We start from the raw sequence: 22,602 nt of genomic DNA on the forward strand, positions 1-22,602 counted from the left end.
TCCAGAAAGCTGCCCCGAAAAAAGAGGCACTAATGAGAAACCGTGGCTCTTTAATACCAAGTCCCACTCTGTTTCCACGGAACAGGATGGTCTACCACTGAAATACCTATTGTCTGTTTTTAAGGGAGCACCTTTGTAACCGGTAATCATTTGACTGAAAGACTGACTGCTGCTGAGCTGAGATACAGCTGGCACCTGCAGGCGTAGTGCCATGAGTTCGGAGCTTGTTTCAAGTAACGCTGTGGGCTAAAGAGGAATAAGTTTGGGTTGGAAATTTTCTTTTGGGGGAATTAGAGTAACCTCTTGTGAAATGTACAGCTCTAAAAGACGCTACTTATGGCAAAGGTATTAGTGCAACCAGCTGTGGTCTGACAAGCCCTTAAGCCACTTTAATAATGCATCTCTTCCTGATTGTGTGTTTTTTGTTGTCAACTTTGTTTGCATTTCCTGGCTAAATGCGTGACAAAAATGAAAGGAAATTTAAAAATAAAACCTCCTGTGATACAAAGATGATGACTGCAGAGTACGATGTGTTGCTGGGCACATAAGAGACGAAAATAAAAGGAACACTGTCTCGGAAGAGGATCGCTGTCAGGGAAACGCTAACCATGTTTTGCATAAAATTCGACAAAGTGATGGTGAAGCATAATATCTGAAATTAATTTTCAATAATTTGGAAAAGAGCTGAGTTGAACCAGTAAATACTCAGAGGCACTGAGGGCCTACTAGCAAATCTCTCGTTTTTAGAAGTACTTATTGTCCATTATATGGTGTAATCTGTTTACCTAGGCTAATTTGGTCATTGTTCTGCTATACATATTGTTAATGGAAGAATTCCAGTTATGATTTTATCTCCTTCGTTACTCAGAAAGCTAGAGAGATTTGGATCTACAGGGAAAGAAAGATTATTTTCCCCTCCACAATACTATCTGCTCTGCTGAGCAACACTGTAGGTGGTCAAAAAGCAGCAATATTCAGTCCCACAACATTTCAGCTGAAAGTTGGCTGGTGTGTAATTTTTTTTCTCTTCACTGAATATAAAAAGATTTCAGATATGATGTCAGTCTTATAAAAGAACCGTGGACGCAAATTGGTTACGCAAATGGGAGATGAAAAAAAAAATGCACGAGGCAACTGCCGTATCTAATGGTGAGAGGTGCCATCTCTGTCTTTAACCTATCTTACCTTCTTATCCAAGAAAATCTAAATATATCAGTTTAGTAACATTTTCAGAGCTCTGACAGCTGTGTGTGTGTGTGCATTTGTGTATCTTATGTGTGTGGCCAACTGAGGCAGGAAATTTGTGGAAATGTTGTAATCAAGGAGATGATGAGGAACATGCTGATGGAACCTCCTGGCTTATCACAACACATTAACAACGCTACAGCCCTAAGATGATGTGCTGACGGGCCTGGATCCACTCCTCTCATACACACACACACACACACACACACACACACACACACACACACACACACACACACACACACACACACACACACATATACAACACACACCGCACACATAGACTCACATACACACACACACACACAGAATCAAAGACGCACACACACACACAGCCACATATATATACACGTCTGTGCCTCGCATTCATTGCTGACAATATACCAGCTGCCATTCAACTGAGAAAAAGACAAAAAGACAAAAAAAGACTACCAACACATAAATAGACACAGACAGACAGACAGACAGACAGACAGATAGACAGATAGATAGATAGATAGATAGATAGATGTACCTAGTGCTTCACCCACGCTGCTCAAAGGTCTGGTTAGCAGGATAATCAAAGGCAACAGCAGACACAGGGGAGATAGGCTAATCCACAGCCCCAGGATTGGCCTTCTGGCCTGGGCCAGGACTCCACCAGTCTTGGGCCGAGGCATGGCACCACCGTGGATTGGTTAGAGATGACGGAGATTTGAGTAGGGCTTCACTCAACAGGGATAGGCACTCTGCAGACACAAGAGAAAAAAAAAGAAGGAAGGTCAGGCATATTTCCGTCACCTCTGATTCATCATTCTGCTTTTAGAGCAGCATCTGAAATGTCAACGCACCATGAAGGAAGAGGGAAAACATACAATACTTTATACTAATGTAGAAAAAATAATAAAAACACGAAGAAAATTAAAGACATATTCATGCTAATGCAGGATTAGGTCTTTTGATTTAGTCAGAGCACTTCTGACTTGGGATTAACAGCTCAAGCAGGCCAGCTCTGGCTGAACTAATACCAGAACAATAGAGCCACTGCTCAATAACTATGACAAGAAACAGACCGAAATAGTTTCCAGCATACTGCTTCTGTATTAATAAGTCTTCTTTTCTAGTGAGCCGTGAAATGAGCTGCAATGATACAGTTTTAAGTTCTTTTTTTTTCTAAGACGTCCTAATAATTTCATTTTGCTCTGGCCTAATTCCTTCTTAGCGTTCAGTATTTTAGTTTTCTGGTGCCACATAAAAGTGTTAATGCAATAATACATCCAGAGTGTACCACCGTAATGGAAAACACTCAAACAAAGAAGAGTGGGGGGGGGGGGGGGGGGGTCAGTAGGAATGCGGCAAAATTCAATAACGGCAAACGTATCAGAAGCTGCTGCTTTAATAGATGTACCCCCTTCTTGTTAATCCCTAGCCTTGGGGGGGATCTCCATCAGCATTTCTTTTTTTTCTTTTTTTCACTCTCTTTCTTCACACAAACACAAGCGCACATGGGCACACAAATCTGTAAGACTGAACATAATTCAGCTCTGCCTGCTTACAGAGATTTAGACAAGCTGTGCAGAAGCTCCCCGTCTGGGAGTCAATAACTCCTCAGTCCTATCGAGCTCTTCCGACCCCCACCCCTCTCACCCGATGTGTCAGAACGCAGGTGGGGAGGCCAAATGAGAAAGGAGCCTTTGTTAACCTGTCATAAATCACGCACATACATGTTCTCCTTTCAAGCAGCAGTACGGGATAACATATACGCTCCCAGGGAGACATAATAAGCATTAACAGGTGACAGGGCAGGCTGTGATTGGCACATAAATATGCGCAAACACCCATAAGCACACTTTCACCCTGACATCCGCCGATACGCTGCCAGAAATGGAGGAGCAGCGATCAGGCCGACACTTAGTCGCCTTTCCTAAGCGAAAGCGGCATTTCTGGTGAGTTACATATTCAAAGTCTCCTCCAACCACTTATTGAGCTAATGACCTGCTCATAAACATTACTGTCTGCCAGTTCCTACACTAAAAATAGCTCGACTGAAAACATGGCCGTCTATCTGATAGAGACTCTTCTCGCCGCTCTGCCCTCGCCTTATCTAACGCCGTGTAATAGCCGCTGAATAGAAAAGCTTTCAGTGTCCCCTTTTCAATTGAACAATGTGATAAGAAAAATCAGATCAGAGCTCATTTGAGCACCATTGGTAGCATGTTAAGTAAATTCCCCTCTTACGGAAACTCAATTTGCCAGCGTTAATCTAACCAGGGTTACCGTTCTGCGTAGAGCCACATGGCCACTGAAACATTAGGCACTCCTTGCATGATGCAGCGTCTGCTACCACTGTCCTGTGTGCTGGATTTGCTGTGGCACTAATATCTCTCTGTGACCTCAGTCCAACCCTTTCTATCATTTCGTTTATCCCCTCCTCCCTGTTGTCTTTTCACCTACTGACAAAAACCCCTCTCTACCTCTACCTTCACTATAGACGCACAGCCTCTAATCCTTAATCTTACTCTCGTCACACTCCTGCATTAGTCTCAGTATTCCAGAAATCTCCTCTTCTCCCATTTCCTTTCATCCGCTTCCGCCCCTCTCCTCCCCGTTTTTCTCTTTTCCTTCCTCGATGCCATCTTCTCTGTGATACCCGATCATTCATCTCCTTTACTCGTTTTTGTTTTTTTTATACGCACTCTAACCCCTGCTTGTATACAAATCCTCTTCCTCCGCCCCAGCTGCCCTGCACCGGCTGCTCCAGCTGTTGTTGGTCCATTGACACAGTTCAAACAAAAGAGCTTAGAGCATCCTACAGCTGTGAAAGTTGAGGGAAGAAGCCAAAACAGATACACAGAAGCCCCAGCAGGAGCAGACCCAGCAGACCAGGCCCATCTAAGCATATCTGAGCTCGTGCTTATGGTAACTAACAATCGTCTTCACCTCTCAGCATACAAACAGTCAACAACCAGGCACGTTGCTCATTGCCGAAGCAGAATTAAAAGGTGCGAGCACAAAAATTCTCATGACTCAGGCCAATAACCCCTCAGAGATACTGCAACTCCCCCCACCCCGATCATCCGAGCTCAGCATCCGGAAAGAGAGAGGACAGCAGGGGTTGTGCTTATTACCTTTTCAGTGTGACAACACAGATGGTCAGCCAGACAGATAGATTGATGGGGATGCGTGTGCTATTTATTGCGGGGAAGCCGATAATGACACCAAAGCTCAGGTGGTGAAACGTACACCGGTTATTGTGCCCCATCAGGCTGATGAAATAACATTGTTTAGGTGGCATCCAACCTGGCCCTGCTCCGCTGGGGCCCCTCGGAAAGATGACATGTTTTGTTTTCCTCACCTCGTCCTCCCACCCCGCACCTTCCTTCCCTCCACCCTCCTCACTCCCTCCCTTCCCACCGTACCCGCGATGCCTTGCACCACAAGTGGGTTGAGATGGTCTCCCAAGGCCCGTCTCCATGACAACGAGCCACGAGCACTCATGGAAGGACCAGATCTGTTTCCTGCTGCACCACGTTAGCTGTGAGTGAGCACACCTGATAAGGAGGCTCGTGTTGATTCCTTTTACCTTTAATTTGGATCCAGTTCTGGGAGTAAGCATCAAAGGAGTCTTGTAGAGGAGGAATCAGTCCAACTATACATATGTATATACGTAGTCTGGCATTTATAATTACAGGGAACACAACTGAAATAAACAGAAATAAACACATGGCTGTGCACCACTGAGTTATTTTTGGATTTTAATGAGAATGCATGCACTGCAGTTAGCCTTCTCTCACATTTTTATCAGTGATTCTGAAATCATGTACACAAATATGGGCACTTAAACTTTTTCGGCAAAAATATAACCATGTCTTGAATTATGCACGTTTTAGTGCCAGCTTGGAGTGGAGGCATTTGGAGTAGAAATCCTGTATCACTAACATACATGGCCAGACTAGAAGCGATATTACTTCATGTTTCTACGACCCTGGACCCTGTAGGCAAACGACACTCGCAAATGCTTGCACACCCACAGGGCCGTGCGCACACAACACGAACGCACACACATAAGCATGGCAGATGGCAAAGCATCATGGGGGAGATTGGCACTCGCTCGCTCACACTTCCCTTCACTTTCTCTCTTAAACACACAGCCCACAGACACACACACGTTTATGAACACACACACATGCTCACACGCTGAGGATCAGAAGCACAGGATGAAGTACGGCTTACTGCAGGCATGAGCTACACCGCCCTGGTTACATTTTTAGCAGTGGAAATAAAATATCTGAGGCTCCTCTCTAACAAGAAAAAAAACAGCTGTCACTCAAACACGGAGATGCCCCCCACCCCCTACCCCTCCCTGGAATTTAAATGCATATGTAGACCTGCGTACTCCAACTAAACCTCCATCGGTCTTGCTTAATGCTGCAGGATGCTGAAGCAGGGGCTGCCTCATACAACGCGCATCCAAACAGCGTTATCAGGGGACATTTTGACAAACACCAATAAAATTCCCAACCCGCAGCTACCATTTTCATTACGGGTCTGAGCCTATAAACAAGGCTGCTGCTGGAGTTTCAAATCACACCTCTGAGAGCAAACATGACTCACAGAAATAGCCTAAGAAACATGTAGGCATGGAAGGAAAACCCATATATGTCGCGTGCGCTGCCTTCTTTTCTAAGTAGCACATAACCGAGGGGAAATGCGGATCATCAATTCATTGATGAGATTGTGACTTTTCTGTCATCCATTCATTTAAGCCTTATCCCAATTACTGTTATTCTCTATCTTCACTAAGTGACTATTTTGCTTTAAATCATGTCACACTGAGCTGAGTAATTAGGGGGCTTGATGGTTGGTCAGGGGAAAAAAGGCAATTTAAAGGCACCACTCTGGTCTCAGTTAAATTGTGACTTGCATTTTTCTTCGACTTAGTTAATAATTACTAAAGTGAACTATGAATGAAAGCACTAATTGCACACAAAATGATTACTTGTCCAAGAGAGAATAACAGCTTTGCTCATAAAGAAAATAAGATTGGAGGATTAGAGTGGTAGTACTTAGTAGTGGTAGTACCGCAGTACGGTTTACACATTTGCTTAGCAAGTGAAAGCTCCCAGGTTCAATCCTAGGAGAAAACACAAACCTGTTTGGGTTACGTCAGGAAGGGCATCTGGTATTTAAAAAAAAACATCTGCCAAATTAAGCACGGAGCGCTACCTGCTGTGGCGAGCCCGTGTGAAAAAGGGAGCAGCTCAAAGTATCTTGTTGTAAAATTATAAATAACTATCCTTAACTCTGCCAGATCTGACTTACAACATCTCAACAATTTTAAAAAGTACATTTAAAAACAAATCACTAGAAATTATCTGTCGTCTTTTTTTATTTGAAAATTATGCATTTTCATTTTCCTATTTGGATTAGTAGACGGAGAACAGCATACATTATTAATACATGTGTCTTTGTTCATCAGTTCTTCTGTTTGTTTAATTTGTTTCTGGGTCATACTGTGTGACAGGTGAGTGCTGACTTTAATTCCTCATTTGTTTCGACACCTTGATGTAGCTGACGGTTTGCTTTACTTGAATGTTTTAGAGAGATTTCTGTTTGCACAGTTTTGATGTGAACATACACAGGTATTCAGGGGTGGGTTTGGTGTGGGTGCTACTGTGGGTGCTTTCAAATCTTTCTGTCTCCAGCAGGAAGTTTCCTTTTATACCTTATTATAAGCTCTTCAGAAAGAAAAAGCAGCATGGCTTTCTCATTATGATGAAATAAGCTTTTACAGATTAAATACACTTTCTCGGGATGATAACAAAACAAAATTCAAAACTGAATCTACCCACATACTCTCTCAGGCTTTCTCTGGTGGGGAGCGTGAATTTAGCTTTAGGTCACAGTTTAATTAACTGATCACCCACAGCTAAAAAGAGAAGAGCTTTCCTGGACTCTACGCTTTGACTTTCCTCATTTTAGCCAGATTTGCAGCAACGTCCTGGGTGTCTGACCCCTCTTTCTAATCCCAGCATTAAGAGAAGATGCCAGTACAGCCTTTCTCTCTGCACATCAGCACATCAATAAAATTATAGAGCAGCACGAGCATCATGTGACTATTTAAGCATTAAAATCGCTGTTCCCCATTATAAAGAAAAATCTGGACGCGCTTCAGTTTTTCCCCATCAAAACTACGTTTCCGAGCCAAGACGACACACTGATTCGTGATGATGAACAAAGGGAGGGGTGGAGAGGAGAGACAGAAGCGTGACTAACCAAACTAACTTTCACTTTGACCTCAATCGCTGCATACCCGGGACGGACTAAAGCTGCCGTATCCCAACAATGGTGAGGCAAATGTACACCCACGCGTCTTAAAAGGGGCTCCAAGGTCAGACTGACCAACACAACTAGAAAGAGGCATCTCTTTCTGATGGATAAAACAGCCTCAGATAAGCCTAGCAACAGATGGACTAGATCCTGCTAAGCAGGAAATGCCTGTAAAATGCTATAAAAGTGTACACAGGCCTGATTATCTTACGGGAGGTCAGAGGGTTGACACGCATTTACTGGCTAAGGAAGTCCTTGTCGCCTCCTCGCAAGAAGTTAGATTTGATCCTTCTGGTGTCCTTAACATTTCAATGAGAAAAAGATCCTTTCCTAATGTCACACATCTGTTAAACACATTCATTGCACTGGTATTAGATTACATTTAATTTAAAAAATTAAATTACTCTCTGACCTTTATTTTAACAGCTAAGGGTTCTTTAATACCCTGCCACCTGTTTTCTGAGGTGGTAGTTTTACCCATTAGCTGCTTACACCGAGTTTAAGTATGTTACTGTCTGACAAGGCTCCAAGTCGAATGAGTGATTTTGAAAAAATATGATAGTAATATAATTATGAAGCCAGTACACACAAGGGCCAGATGGATCTGATTCTCAGCTGAACGTTGTGTGTAATCTTTATACTTGTTAAGATTGGTAGGAAAGCCAGGATATTTAAGAGTCAGCCCAGAATCCATAGGCCCTGACAACAGGTCCCATATTCATGATCTATGCATCACGGAACTGTGTGCAAACCTTGCAGCTTCAATTTGACAATTTTTCACGCTTTCAAATAAGTTCAAGGATTATTTGCTCCTCCGTGAGCTCAGTCAATTTTTCAACCCCTTAGGCTCATAAACCTCTTTCAAATCCCTTAGGGTAATGCCAAAATGCATTGTCATCCAGCTAAAACATGGCTCTTTCCTCCCTAAAAAAAAAAAAAGAAAAGAAAAAAAAAACAATTGACATTTTAGCAGATGCGTTTTCACCTGACAGATGAAGGTTTTTATCTGACAAAAGCAGAGGAAGAGGATGCGCGCGTGTCCACATGCAGACACCTACGCAATGCTCACTCAGCTGAAACGGCAACACTGAGCTCGCAAACACCCAAACATAATTCGTAATTTTCTTTCAGCGACCCAATCCCCCCCCCGCACCCCCTTGTTTTTTTGCCTCCTCTGTTGCCGCTTCTTCAGAGGCAGCCGATCTTCTGTGCAGCGGCTCATTACGCAGGCTGATGGTTGAGCCCTTGTCAACTCACTGTCCAATTAGCATATCCAAGGCTGGCACAGACTCTTATCCCAGCGGGAGAAAGAACTGTATATACATACTGATGTCCACATAGTTATGCACTTGCATGTACGTCCCTAATTGTTAAACAGCTCTGACATATGAGAAAAGATGCAGAGTGTAAATTGTCCGCTCCTGATTCAGATGTAAGCAGGGCGATTGCTTCTTTACATAAATCCAAAACACTGGTAATAAATGTGTTTTAGATGAATTATCAAGCCCATCAAGCAAAACACACACACACACACACGCACACACAAAACACACACTTGTGCTTCATTAATGGGACATGCCACACATTTTTACCTCCACGTTTCAGCTCTTTCTCGAAACCTACACATCAGCTAGGAGACAAAGCCACGCTGTGTGAAGCGGATTTCAGAGCCCGTTAAAAGCCTCGAGAGTAATAACAGCAGCCTTGAGAAAGACAGCGCCTTTCTGATTTACCATTCATACATAACCCAACAACGAGGATGTCATTAATGTAAGCTTCACGGAGAGTCTTCAAACCGATTCATCTTCTTATTGATTTATAAAAATGAAAATCACTGTCTGCAAACACACAGCAGATGGTTTAAAGTCCAACACGCCCCGGGCATAACCTTACAAGTGTTTAAAGGCAGCTTTTGTGCTGCGATTTTGAAGCGACCCTCCTTTTAATATTTGCTCAGGTAAACGATGTGCAACCGCTTCGGCAGGTCCTTATTCATTTCCTGTCGACACATTGTTTGTTTGTCCAAGAAGCCACTCTCTCCAGAGTATTTTCGCTGCCATGGTATCACCTGTGGTCACATGACACGCCGTCCACTGAGAGCTCATTAACTCACAACTGCAGCACTTTTCTCCAGCAACACTGAGATCATCTGTAGAGCATCAGCATTCATTTCACACGCCACACTGTTTGGTATGCAGTTAAGGTCAATGTAAAACATATAAAATAAGGCAAAACACTGAAAACTTGCAATGTTTTTGCCGCATACGCCGGTGAACGAATCCTATTTACGTGCTACACAGGCGCTACTCTTAAAAGGTCTGTCACTAACCAGCCATTGCATGACTTCCTGATGGAGATGAGATTTGTGACGCCAAATGAATTTCTCCTTGAGGGACAATAAAGTTGTGAATAGAATTGAAAAGCGAAGTAATGGGGTAGAAAAACTGCATTTGTCCTCTGCCTCAGAACTGAAATCAGTCGGGGAGTCTGTCTCGGTAAGTGAAGAGATGAAATGCTTGTCAAGGGTAACAGACTTGTGCACGGACGCCTTTCACCAATGACTAGCCATTACTCTCACCCCTGTCAAGCAAACACTTCATCCAAACTGGCATCCTTCAGTGCTGCGGAGACAGAGTAATCATGAAATGCCACAGACAAATGTGGAGGTGCATTCAAGAGCCATGTCAACCAGGCAGGCCCGGCACCTGCACACACACACACATTAAAGACTGCAGAATGCTCCTGCTGAATCAGGCCTAATCCTCCGGCTTTTAAATTTCCCCTCTGTGATTTGTGACGATGGAATAGAGCCACAAGTTTCCTGGACATCGTCCCTTTACCATCCTGCATGGTAAAGGTCTTCATAGCAAAGCTGTTTCACTAAAGCAATAAAGATGTTCTTTCAAAGGCAACTGGCATATGGAGGCACGCCAAAACCTTTTCTTTTATTGGACGACTAGCGCTGACAGCAGGGTTTAAATAGGTGGCACAAGCACCGGGCTTATTTGCAGGGAAATTTAAAATCATTAAGTCTGCTGTAATGCGGAATTACTCACATAAAGACTATTTTAAGTTTACTAGCTGCCGGTGAGGTTGTAATTAACAGCAGTGCTTGGAGTTGAACACACAAGAACGCAGGGGTAATGTTTGCATTGTGAACCTAGTTTGTTGTTTAGTTTTAAACACAGTGTATCCAAATAAAGCCTTGGGGGGTTGGGACTGCTATTAGCGTTGTGGGTATTTGATCAGCAATCATGCTGCTGAACAGTAGGATTCATCCTCTATGCAACATGAACTAAAGTGTATGAGTTTACATCTAATAGCTATAGACTGACAGTGCTATCCTTAAAGCCACAATCGGCTAAGAAACCTGAGCTAACTTTATCAAATCCAGTCTTCTGCCACACAGCGTGTACCATAATGACATAATGGTACTAAAAAAGGGATTGCAGTATATGACAGCTATGCAATTTTTCTGCCTCCATGAGCATTCGCATTGGCTTTATTACACCAATTAAACCAAAGCCATATGATTTTATGCTTTACAAGACCTCCAATCAGAATGATTTTGGCATCACTTCATCCAAAATTAACTGATGGAAACCTACACTTTCTTCAAAGAGAAGGGTTTTTTGTTTGCTTGTTTTACTCCACGAGTTGAAAATACCTCAGAGAGCAGCCAAGTGCTGCTGTGGAGGAGCATGGATTATTCTGTCAAACATTTCTAACTGGACGCTTCAAAACAAATGGTATCCCCTCTTTCACCAAGTCCTGATTAGTCAGTTTGTCTCCTGCTTTATCAGCCCTCTTGTCAGTCAACCTTATCCTCCTAATGACTCCTGTCAGTCAGGGATGTAACTGTCAACCCGTGTCAATGGCTGCACGTCGTCCTCCCGTGACTTGATAACGAGCTGTGCACGTCAAAGCACTTGGCCATTTTCAGCGCAAATGTTTGCACGCGCCTCATCTTGAAATGCGCCGAAATTTCAACAGGAGAAACTTCTGCAACGCCCGATGATAAGAACGAGTTAGCTGTTCGGAAGGAGAACAGGGCTGACCCAGGGGAGAGCGAGGTGGCGGCGGCGGCAGCAAAACCTCGTTTGCATAAGGGAGGAGGCCGGGGGGGGAGGGCTGAAAATGAAGGTGAAGATCTCTTCAGATGTGGCAGTTGTGATGAAAAGAGAAGCAAATGACTGAAGACAAGAGGTGGAGAAGAGAGGTAGTGGAGCAGTGTGCATTATTCATCCCTGCTGACACATCAGAATCTCTGATTCATCTGGAGAAGGGCATCAGTCAAGTCAAAACCTATCTCTGAGCCTTCACTCATGTGTACGCATGGGAACACAGACCCATGAAGAAAAGACACACTCACATAACCGCAAGTGACCCTTGTGGTCGAAGAAAGGATCATAATGGGTCTGGTTTAAGAGACGCATCTTTACATAACTAGATTATAGTGCAGGTTTCAACTGTTAAAGCAGCTACCTAATACTTTTTTGTGTACTTTAATTATTTGTACACATCATCAATTTTAAAGTAGGGCAGCTGTGGCTCAGGAGGTACAGCAGGTCATGTACTGACTGGAAGGTTGGTGGTTTAATCCCTGGGTGCTCCAGTCTGCAAGATGCTGTTTGAAGTGTGAATGCTACATAAAAAAAGGTCCTGATGTATAAAGAGCTCTGAATGTTTGACTCGAGTAGAAAAGCACTATATAAGAACCAGTCCATTACACAATAAGCATGTCTCGACGCACTCTTGGAGCCAGTTTTGAACTTTTATCATTAGATGTGGTGATGAAGCCATAAAGTGGTCATTTAGTATGTGATTGTTGATAATTGTGTGTGTGTTTCTTTGCAACTAATGTCGTCATATGAATAATCTGATGGCTGGACGATTACCAAAATGAACATATAAAATACCACAGAATATACTTCCTACATGCTATAGAAAGGCTCAGCCACCTCATTTAACCATTTATGAATTAGATTAGCTCAGAAATACTAATTCGACCACCAGAATTTTGAAAAGCATTAATGCTATGCTACGATGATATGATAATAAGGAAAGCTGGTTTAATGCCCAGCCATACTAAAGATAAGGGTTAGATTTGGATATAAAACAATATAGTTTTAGTGTGCATCCTGATAGTCCCTCATTCAAGTTTCATTCCAGTTATTAGGTCAAAAAATAGATGTTTTGATTTTTAAAGGGTATTGTTTTGAGTAATGCGGTGCCTCCAACCACATTACACAGGCGTATCGGCTTCATTCTGCATGCTGTATATGAATTGCTTTCAGGAGCATATAAATAAACAGAGGCAAAGCAGACAAAAGCTCACTGTTTGGAAGGCTTTGAAAAGGTCAATTAATATCTATTCCTAGACAACAACAAGTTGTTTTTTCCCTCCTTCTTGTAATACAGGTGGCTACGCTCCCAGCATCAAAGTCGCACGCCTTTATGTTCTCCTTCCTTCCTTCCTTCCTGGTAATGGAGGGTAGGCACAGAGCCTGGCAAAATCCAAAGATGGGCATAGCATGTAACACAGGGGAAGAACGTAAGAGAGCAGAGCAGTTAGGATGACGCTGCAGCGAGAATGTGGGATTGAGACTTCAATGAAGCCTTTGACTTGGAAACCAAAGCTGCTCCAGAGCACACGTCACCCGGCATATTAAAGTCTGGATGGATCTTACAGTGGTATCTGTTCAGAGGGAGCAGAAAACCATTGAGGCCCATGGTTGAACCCTTAGAAATGCTATTTAAAGAGTACATGCCATCACTGATTTCATAAGCTACCGCTCCTAACAGCGCGTAGATGAATACCTATGGGGCCAAGAATCTCTTGACTCTTGGAAGAGAAAATCTGATCTATTTCCAGCACACAGAGGTAATCAACCAGTCCAGTTATTCTGCTTCCACCATAATGACTTCCTTGTCATAATGATGCAAATATACACATTGCTTGCCATCTTATGAAGGTGCATAGTGTAGCCTTCTGTTAAACACAGAGTGGAGCTGAAAAGACGAGAGGGAAAAAATCGGGAGGGGATCTGCTAAAGAGAGGAATCCATGCATAAAAACGACTGATTAAAATAATTAGGGATGTGGAAATGGTCTGGAACAATAACCAGCAAACACAAGGTGCCCCAGGGAACATTTCCCATCTGTGTGTGAGGAGGAAGACCTCCCTCAAATTCACCACGACAGCGTGATTTTCTAGTTTACAGAGGCCACACAACGGAAACCCAGAAAAACTAAACAGGCCCTTGAAGTTTACATGATTAAATCCCAAACGGGCAATAGCCATCGGAAAATGTGTCAGGATGAATCGACGTATCATTAAATTACATTCTGCCTGCACGCGTGACTGGCTGTGTTAACAGTCAAAACCTTGTGTTTATAATTATAGACATCTGAGAGGTCTATGGACTAGAAACACTGCCTATATGTGCAGATGGGCTTGTTTTAAGTAATGTTGGAGAGTAGCAGATGCAGCAGCAGCAGAACCACTCTATTGTCTAGGAACCAGTCCTGCTAAATAAGTCCATCCGCTTTGCCACCTGGTGCCTTCCATACCATAAATGATTCACAAATACTGGTATAATAGCCTGTATGGATTCATAATGTGTCTGCGAGGGCCCCTTTGAGCATGCTGACATAATGACATTATCATAGTGTTATATTTACTTTGGCGTGGCATCAGTGAAATTTAGACACAATAGAAACAGAACTAAGAGTTTTCTTCCTTTTTTCTTTCTTTTAAAAAATATCCTTGGCAGATATACAAGATGCCTGTGTTACATAGATTTGATCATAAAGATGAGCTCTTTCTTGTCTGAGTCTACTGTTTATATTTTTCTTTCTTTTTCTTTTCTTCTTCTTTTTTTTAATAGTCTTTAAAAAAAAACCGGACTCAACATAGACTCGTCGCGCCTGGAGAGCGCTTTAAAGGGCCATCAAAATAAAAGCCACTTTTAATGACAGTTGATGAGGAACAAAGGCTTTGCCAGTCTGCCCGGGTCCCTCATGCTGCCCAGCCAACAATAAGGAGGAGGGGGTGATGAAGAGGGACGCGCACTCACAGCGTTGTTGCCAACCAGCCTGATCTGCACAACCTCGTTTTTTTGTGTTTTTTTTTGTGTTTTTTTTTTTTTTTTTACCCAAACGCTTGAAACAAAATCTGAAGTGATGCTGCAGCTGCTGAGTAAAAGAGAAACACCACAAAGAAACACCCCGGGAAAGACTGAGCGGTGAAATTCCATCCGGGCTGGGATCTACTCTTGCCGCTTTAGTTTCCAAAAGGCTAATCGACAAGTAAAAATGTAACCAGCCTGGGTGGGGTGCACGACTGCAAACATTAACTGTTAAAATAAATATACATATGTATAAATGGATGGTGCGGGTTACCTCGGTAGGAAGTGCTCCGTCTTCCTTACTGTCTGGTAGATTCATGTGGGTGGATTTGCAGCTGGAAGCTTCCTTAGAAACAGCAAGGATAAATGTAATCCAGTGGCAGCTCCACTCAGATGAAGGTCTTCCTTTGTGGAGGGTGCATGCACACATCGCCGGCGTTTCCCCCCCCACACACCGTCCTGGCTGTCCACCGACCTCTCGGAGCGCAGCGGGTCACGGCTGCTCCTCAGCCCTTTTGTCGGGAGAGCATTGCTGATCGGGCGGCCTCAGATACTGCTGGTTGATGTCATTGATACTCCCTGCCTTCTTCCTTAATGCCCTCCTCCTTCCCTCTCCTCGCCTACCCCTCCCAGCTCTCTCTCTCTCTCTCTCTCTCTCTCTTTCATGCACACACCGGAGCACTCCCCCCACCCCTCCCTCTTACACATGACGTGATGCAAGCAAGATCTCCAATAGCAACCGTATCCCCCATCACCTCTATTACCCCCATTACTTCCCCACTTCAACCCCCACCTCCTCCAGCTCTCTCTGGTATCGCTGACTGGTGCAAAAGAGGCAGCAGCTGTGGCAGGTTGGTCTTGTGTATTAGTGACTGATTTATTTATTTATTTATTTGCCCCCACTTTGCTCCCCAAGGAGCTAAAATGAAGAGAAGCACCCTAGACCTCTTAGATTCCCACAACATAGCATCTAATTATAGCTGCTGGCAGGAATAAAGAGTGAGAGGCTCATAACGGCTCCCACTGAGCAGAACTCCCACACTAAATTACAGCTGGACTCTAAAATATTGTAGGGAAATACAAGTCCTGGTGAGATGTTATGGAAATGCATTAATAATTCCACAGGAGGTAAATAACGCAGTAGCATCTGAGGACAACAGATGGAAGGAGTTTAAAAGTATTATTTATTGTTCTGGAGACAGACTCAGTAGCAAGTTTATAGGTTCACTTGCCTAAAATGAACAACTATTAAAGCCAACAACAGTGCAACAAATCCACGTTCATCAAGGTTATGGTCAGCTTTCATTTAAGCTGATTTAGTTTTACCTTTACTTTAGGGTTACATCACTGGCTGAGCATCAGTATCAACCAATATTAATGAGAAGGAGTGTTCTGGTAGCAGCGGCTGATGTTTATCTCTTGATGCATACGTATACATCATATATACCAGTACTGATATTCTTGGCTATTTTAGGCTGGAGTTAGCAGTAGTCTATTATAAATGAGCTGTTCCTTATAATTTATTCAGTCCTGTTATATTAACAAAGGTGGATTCATTGATCATTTATATCAGTGGGGTCAAATGTGTGCACTTTTATCATTGGTTTTCTTAATCTACAGTACATATATATCAAAAATGGTTTTCAGGGGATTTAATCAATATCACAGTAGCAAAGGGTCGGTAAAAATATATGGAAGTGACTGCCGAACAGGTTAATGTAAGAAATGAATCAAATGAAATATAATTATCAGGATAAATGCCTGCAGTTAAACAATGTGTGTGTGTAATGTAACCAATTTGGTGTATTAGCTTATCTTCGTTTCTGGCGTTGCCCACAAATTTGATTTAAAATATCAATAAAAAAAAAGAAAAACAGGGCAACAAAGCACTATTCTTTAACCTGAAGCAAATTGAAATAGTTCAACATAGGACTTTGTTATATCTAGTTTAATGATCTGGTGCTATTTGGGTCACGCAGCATGACAAAAGCAACAGCCACAAGGGCAGATCGTGAGGTGTTGGAGTGTGGTGCTGGACGTTGGCATGGCACCTGAGGATGTCACGAAGGAGGTTTTATATTAACCTTTCTGCTGACCCCCATAGAAAACCCTGCAAAAAGACTCAGCGCCTCCCATCTACCAAGATTTCTTTTCCTCTTTACCTAAAAATGCACATTTAGTGCTTACATTTTCTTTCTTTTTTTTTTCAAATAAATGCCATCCTCAACAGCTCATTCTGTTTCTCTATCGGTACAAAGACTTCTTTGTCAGAGTCAGACTCTCTGCTGAAAGAGACACAAAGAAAAAGAAAATCAACCCACCACCACCATTTCTGCCTGAGAGCTACATTTCTGAGCATTTCACATGATCTTAAAGGAACAAAAGACTTCTTGTCTGATTGATTTTCTTTGTTGCTAGTGACATCTAGTGGGAAGTTACTATTATATGATGTTACATTTACTTGAGGATGGAAATATGAACAAAGAAAATTCATGACTCCAGGTTTAGGTATGTCAGTATTTCTATGCCAAGTCTCTTCAGTTTGCAGAAGATAAGTTCCTAAAAGGAAGCCGAGCTTTGGGATTTCCTTTTTTTTTTGCCTTCAAGTACCAAAAATACACTTTCCTCTTCTATTTATCCCAATATTACCACTTGTAAATATCTTATATGAAGAAGGGCTACTTCCACAGTTATTATCTAACACAATAAGTTAATGACCATTTTTCCCTTTAACAGAGGGGTCAGGTCAGCCATGGGAGACCATGTGGATTACGTCAGTGTTCACAGTTTCTTATTTCATGACTGTTATGCAGGGTAGACGCTACATTTACCACCTGGTGTTTCTCGACTAGCTGCCACCACACTGCCCGACTTAATGTAGTTAGGTTAAGCTTTTATCGATGGATAGCTAATATTGTGTCTGTTACTATAAGAATAATGCCGTCTCTGTTGTCCGTGCGCCGTCTCTGCCAGTCACCCTGTGACCTGCCTGTCTGACTGTATAGCATTACAGTATTCCCATTTTCAGAGTGGAAGCTAGGGCAAAAGATCCCTAAAATTAGCAGAGTAAGTGGCCTGTCTCTAGCACTACCCTGCAGCAGTGACGTTAATTGCACTCTATTTATATTTTAAGAGTGCAGGACTCTGAAAGATCAAGTTTCTGTTATGCTTTATTTCAGGGTGCTGGAGTTTATGTGAGCTGTGGAAAGCCTGCGTAATGAGAGCTCGCAGATTTTGTTTTTGATACGTGTGCACTCCAAGATAATGTCACTTCCAGTGTCCAAATTAGATCATTTCATGGACCTGGCTGTCACAATGGCATGGTAAGGCTGTTATGTCCTGCTGCTATCACAATGCAAACGCTGCTGCCATGTGAGCAACAGCGCTCAGACTGAATAATTAAAATCAAGACATCGAAAACTGGGATTCATTTCCAGCTTTCCAGCCTAAGTCAAGAACAACTCTCATTCACATTTTTGCACACAGACAAGAGCCACAGGAACGCTGAGCCGACATACAGGGATTCTGTTGTGATACTGAATTTTATTCAGGCATCTCCAACACACTTTTAATCTTGAGTTATCGCAAATCTGCTGGGAAAGACAAAGGCAGCGACAGTTTAGAGCCTGAATATAAGGTGTTTAGGATCTTCCAGAGCCTCTTCAGTGTGTATTTCAACTTTTTAGTGGTGCTTAACACAGACTGACAAATAAAATATTGCTGAAAACACAAGAAAAACAACTAAATATAAGACTGAGATGCAGGAATGGCCAAAGAGCCATCTGTTCCTTTTTGTTTTCTGTGAACTGCATCTGATGTTAAAGGGAAAATTCACTGCAAGGCAAAAACCAACACATGATCCTCGACAGTTGATTTGTGCCTTTTTTTATAGCGACGAGAGCGCGCTCAAAGGTCCGTCGTTGTCCCCGCAAACGTCATGAGGCTGCTTCTTTTGCATTAACTTGGATGTCTTTCTTGTGGATTTCATAATCCTGGGAGGAGGCACGCAGGTACGCGTCAGGCTCTGTTAGAAACTGTTCATTCAGAAATAAGTAGAAATTAACAAAACATTCTTAGATTTAAATATTCAGAAGATACCAAATTATTGTTAAAGAAGCAGCCCCAATCATTTAAGTCATCATATTAGGATGAACATGTACAACAGAGGGGAAAATACCCCAAAAAAACAAAAACAACATGTAAATCGTGTTCATGCAGCGACTTTTAGCTTCACAATTTTTGGAATAATATTAACAACTGCATAGGTTATCTTGTTTGGAGACTGGGGAGTGTTAAATAATGGCACCTGTCTCTTTTTTTTTTTTTTTTACTAAGTCAGACGGTGCAGCAGGCTGACAAAATACTGTCACAGTCCAGTCAATGTTCTCCTCAAGCTCAGAGGTTCATGTCTGTAACTTCATATTATTACTTTTGCTTGTAATCAGGAAGAAAACATTCATTGCTTTTGCCATTTTGCCACCGGTTTACAGTTTGTAACGGAACATTTGGCACAGTACTTTCAACACCTTCCCAGCGTCAGAGAAACATAACAGACGGTACACCGAATGCGAACAAGTAGAACCAGGCACAAAGAAAAGAAAAAAAAATGCCAGCGACTCGTTGAGTTTGTTCAAATATTTCCTTTCTGAATGAATCTGCTAAACAACAAGTGAGCTACCACAGTCACACTTCATTTTCATGCATGTTATCTGGCTACTTTGATCAGATGCTTTGTGTCAGTAAAAACGAGCCCATTTCTCATACACTTCAGCCACTAGCAAACCCACACAAACCCCCATCAGCTTGTACCGCTCCCTTTTTGCTTGTTTGTTTTAGAAGGAGACACTGAGAGGAGACGCAATAGAGTCTATATGATGTTAACGTTTCACCCGGCATTAAGTAGCAGTGGAAACCAACAATCACCTTAAAAGTCTGTGTTAGAATAAAGCAACAACTGACCAGACCTCTGGCAGACACTTAAGCCCAGAGGTTGGATGTTTATTGCTATTGGTTTGGTCTGATAAAAACGTTGGTTACAGTCAGCAGTGGAGCAGAAGTCAAGAGGAGACTTGTGTCGAGCAAAAAAACCCCCAAAAGAATAGTTTGTGTCAGGTCACAGTAAAGAATAGGCGAGAACGGGAAGAGTAGTTGCTGGGATGCCTCTTCATTAGAAGGGGGCGGTTGATGCAGAAGTGGAAGTCAGTGCAGCTCAATGAAAGCCTCCATCTCTTCAGAGATGAGTCCCCTGTAGGGCAGTCTGTGCTTTTCGATTGCACGTGCTGCCAGGCACTGAAGGGTGACGTAGTTTAGCGGGTAGAGGGCCGGGTGCCCGCTGCTGTGCTCATCCAACAGCTCGTAGGCCGTCTTCCTCTGTGCATTTGTGGCATCGAAGTGAGCTCCAGCCTTCATGAGGAGCGCTATAATCTCCGGACAACCGTTGTTAGCAGCAATGTGCAGCGGTGTGTTGTTCTCACAGTCCCGCGAATCAACGTCCGCGCCGCACTCTAGGAGCAGTGCAGCCACCGCCTGGGAGGGGAAGCGGCCTACCGGGTAGCGGCCGACAGATGTCGTTTCCTTGTCTACGGCCATGTGCAGGGGGGTGAAGCCGCTCCGCCCTCGGGGGTTCAGCTTTAGAAGTCGGTACACCGTGTGCTTCTTCTGGTGCTCCTGCTCCGGGCTGCACTCGAGCTTCTCCAGTAGAAAGATGAGGTGGAGGATGATGGAGAGGGCTTTGGTGAACTGAGGAGCTTCTGGGGGATTATCCCTCTGTGCCACAGCTCTCTCTACCTCCCTCACGCTTTTGCCCAACACAGTCATGAGATCATGGAAGGTGATGCGTGTTGACAGCGAGCCTTTTGCCCGGTCTTGAAGAACAAACGAGAAGAGCTCTGCAAAAGACAGGAAACTTGAGGCTGTCATGGGACTGAGAGGGTCCAGGTTGCTTTGCTGCATGTCTAAAGCGTACTTCCACAGACTTATGCAGCGCTCAAAGTTGCCCGAGTCAGCGTACACAGCTCCCCTATAGCGGATGTAATAAGACGTGTCTGGATGGGACGGGCCCAGGATGCGCTCGCGAATCAACAGGGCCTGCATCCTCATTTCGTCCGGGTCGGTGATCAAAGCCTCGAGTTCCTCTGCAGTGCACACCTCCTGTGCGCAGCCATAGGCGGGGATCGGGGGACCGGGTGGGGGCTTGGCAAGAGAACCGGTCTTTTCCCCTGGCTGCCTCAGCTCCATCGCCCTCCTCCAGTACCTCATGGCGCCCAACAGATCACGCTTTTTGTCCACAAAAGTAGCCCCTAGGAGTTCAAGTGCATCAATGCGCTCCTCTCTGGAGGTACGAGGCTGGTGGGCGAGGTACTCCACTATGTTGGTGTGACCCGTCACGCTTGCGGCCAGGAGCGGGGTCATCCCGTATCCGTCTCTCTCCATGCGGGCACTGCACTTCAGCAGCATCTTCATGATGTCCAGACTACCTGACTCGGCACAGTCGTGTAGGGCAGTGTTTCCTTTCACACTCTTGCGGTTAACATCCGCACCGCGATCCAGGAGGAACTTGGCTATCTCCTTGTGGCCCTTATAGCAGGAGATCATGAGGCAGGTGTGGCCGTGGCGGTTGGCGACCTCCATGTCGGCTCTGTGCTCCACCAGGTAGCGGACGATCTCCAGGTGACCGTCGAAGCAGGCAGCTCGGAGCGGCGTTGAGTTAGTTAGTGTTGCATTGTTTACTGAGGCACCGTGTTTCAGTAGCGTCTTCACCACAAGGAGGTGACCGGCTGCCGAAGCCGCCCAGAGCGGCGGAGCCCCCTCGATGGTCTCGCCGTCAAAGTTCACCGAACCCCCGAGTTCAACATTCGCTTTACAATGTTCAAGGAGGTAGTCCACCACCTCTAAATGTCCGTATCGAGAGGCTATCAGCAAAGGGGTTCCCCCCTGTGTTTTCTCCTCAGCCAAAGCCTCCAGCTCCTCTGGACTTTTGTTGCTCAGCAACTTCTGGATAAGTTTCAGCTTACCATCTCTGGCCGCGTTGAAAACCGCCGTCGATATATCCATGTTACAGGCTCTGTGCTGCCTCGCTGGGCTCCAACTCCATAACCACCCGCGGTTGGGGAAAAACGGCGCCGACTGGTTTTAAATAGCAGAGCGCTGAGATCTTAGTTTGGACTCGGTTTCTAGCTCACATCTTTCTGCCATTTTGAGGGTGCTGTCAAGATGGCGTCTATGTTGTTTGACAGGTCTATGTTTACGATGACGGTGAGGCATTGTGGGTGATGTAGTGTTGGGGGAATTTCCAGTTCTCAAGAGCAGGAGGCGTTTCCTGGAAGATAAACTACATTTCCCGTGATGTGTGTCAGTTAAAGAGCTGCCAGCTGATGGGTTCGTTTGTTGTGGCGATCGCACCAACAAAGCGCAGTGTTTCCAGCTGATTCCGCGCTTACAAAGCAAGTATACCCGAAAAGAGTTGTAATGAAAACGGTAGCGGCTACTTATAATAAAAGTCGGTGTAATCCACCCGCTGGTAGAACATATGCTGTGTTTGATATATAGTTTAGTCTCACAAAACTGTACACCGTTATTATACAGTACTGTGCAGAAGCCTCGAGCCGCCCTTCATTTCTTTATATTTTGCGAGGAAAAAGTATATATACAAAAACAAACAAAACTTCGAACAGAATCAATATTTGTTTTGCTTTTCAACTCAGCCTTAATTGAGCTTTCTTTCAATTTCTTTAAGTAGTATTCAGGAATAGGACAATCAAAGCTCTTATCCGGATGTTTTGGTTCGTTGTCACGCTAAAAAATAAAATTGGCACCAATCAGTTTCTTTCCATGTGGTATTACATGGTGGATGAAAATCGTTCTCCATGTTTTATTGATGTCTTCTTCATACATATTAATGATGATTTGAACAAAAAAA

The 22,602-nt window shown here is 43.7% G+C and overlaps 2 protein-coding genes across 2 annotated transcripts in view; both read right to left on the reverse strand.

Annotated features, from left to right (window-relative positions):
- Positions 1 to 15,262, reverse strand: part of LOC146613591 (receptor-type tyrosine-protein phosphatase S-like) — a 71,027-nt gene extending 55,765 nt beyond the window's left edge. The window contains exons 1-2 of the mRNA XM_085378136.1: positions 14,959 to 15,262; positions 1,760 to 1,973 (exon numbers count right to left, since the gene is read on the reverse strand). Of these exons, the coding sequence (XP_085234262.1) occupies positions 1,760 to 1,904 (145 nt within the window). The 5' untranslated portion in view covers positions 1,905 to 1,973; positions 14,959 to 15,262. The remainder of the gene's footprint in view (positions 1 to 1,759; positions 1,974 to 14,958) is intronic.
- Positions 15,263 to 18,179: 2,917 nt separating this feature from the next.
- fem1a (fem-1 homolog a) lies at positions 18,180 to 21,915 on the reverse strand. The gene has a single exon (XM_085377229.1). The coding sequence runs from the start codon at positions 21,735 to 21,737 to the stop codon at positions 19,884 to 19,886; it is 1,854 nt and encodes a 617-aa protein (XP_085233355.1). The 5' UTR covers positions 21,738 to 21,915; the 3' UTR covers positions 18,180 to 19,883.
- Between the last annotated feature and the right edge of the window lie 687 nt (positions 21,916 to 22,602).

The sequence above is a fragment of the Diplotaxodon limnothrissa genome, linkage group LG18, assembly GCF_057381915.1.
Source record: "Diplotaxodon limnothrissa isolate DT_005_m linkage group LG18, D_limnothrissa_male_GT1.1, whole genome shotgun sequence".
Taxonomy (NCBI): Eukaryota; Metazoa; Chordata; class Actinopteri; order Cichliformes; family Cichlidae; genus Diplotaxodon; species Diplotaxodon limnothrissa.

What these genes read in the sequence shown, in the direction of transcription:
- fem1a (XM_085377229.1), bottom strand. Translation starts at nt 21,737, where the DNA reads ATGGATATATCGACGGCGGTTTTCAACGCGGCCAGAGATGGTAAGCTG.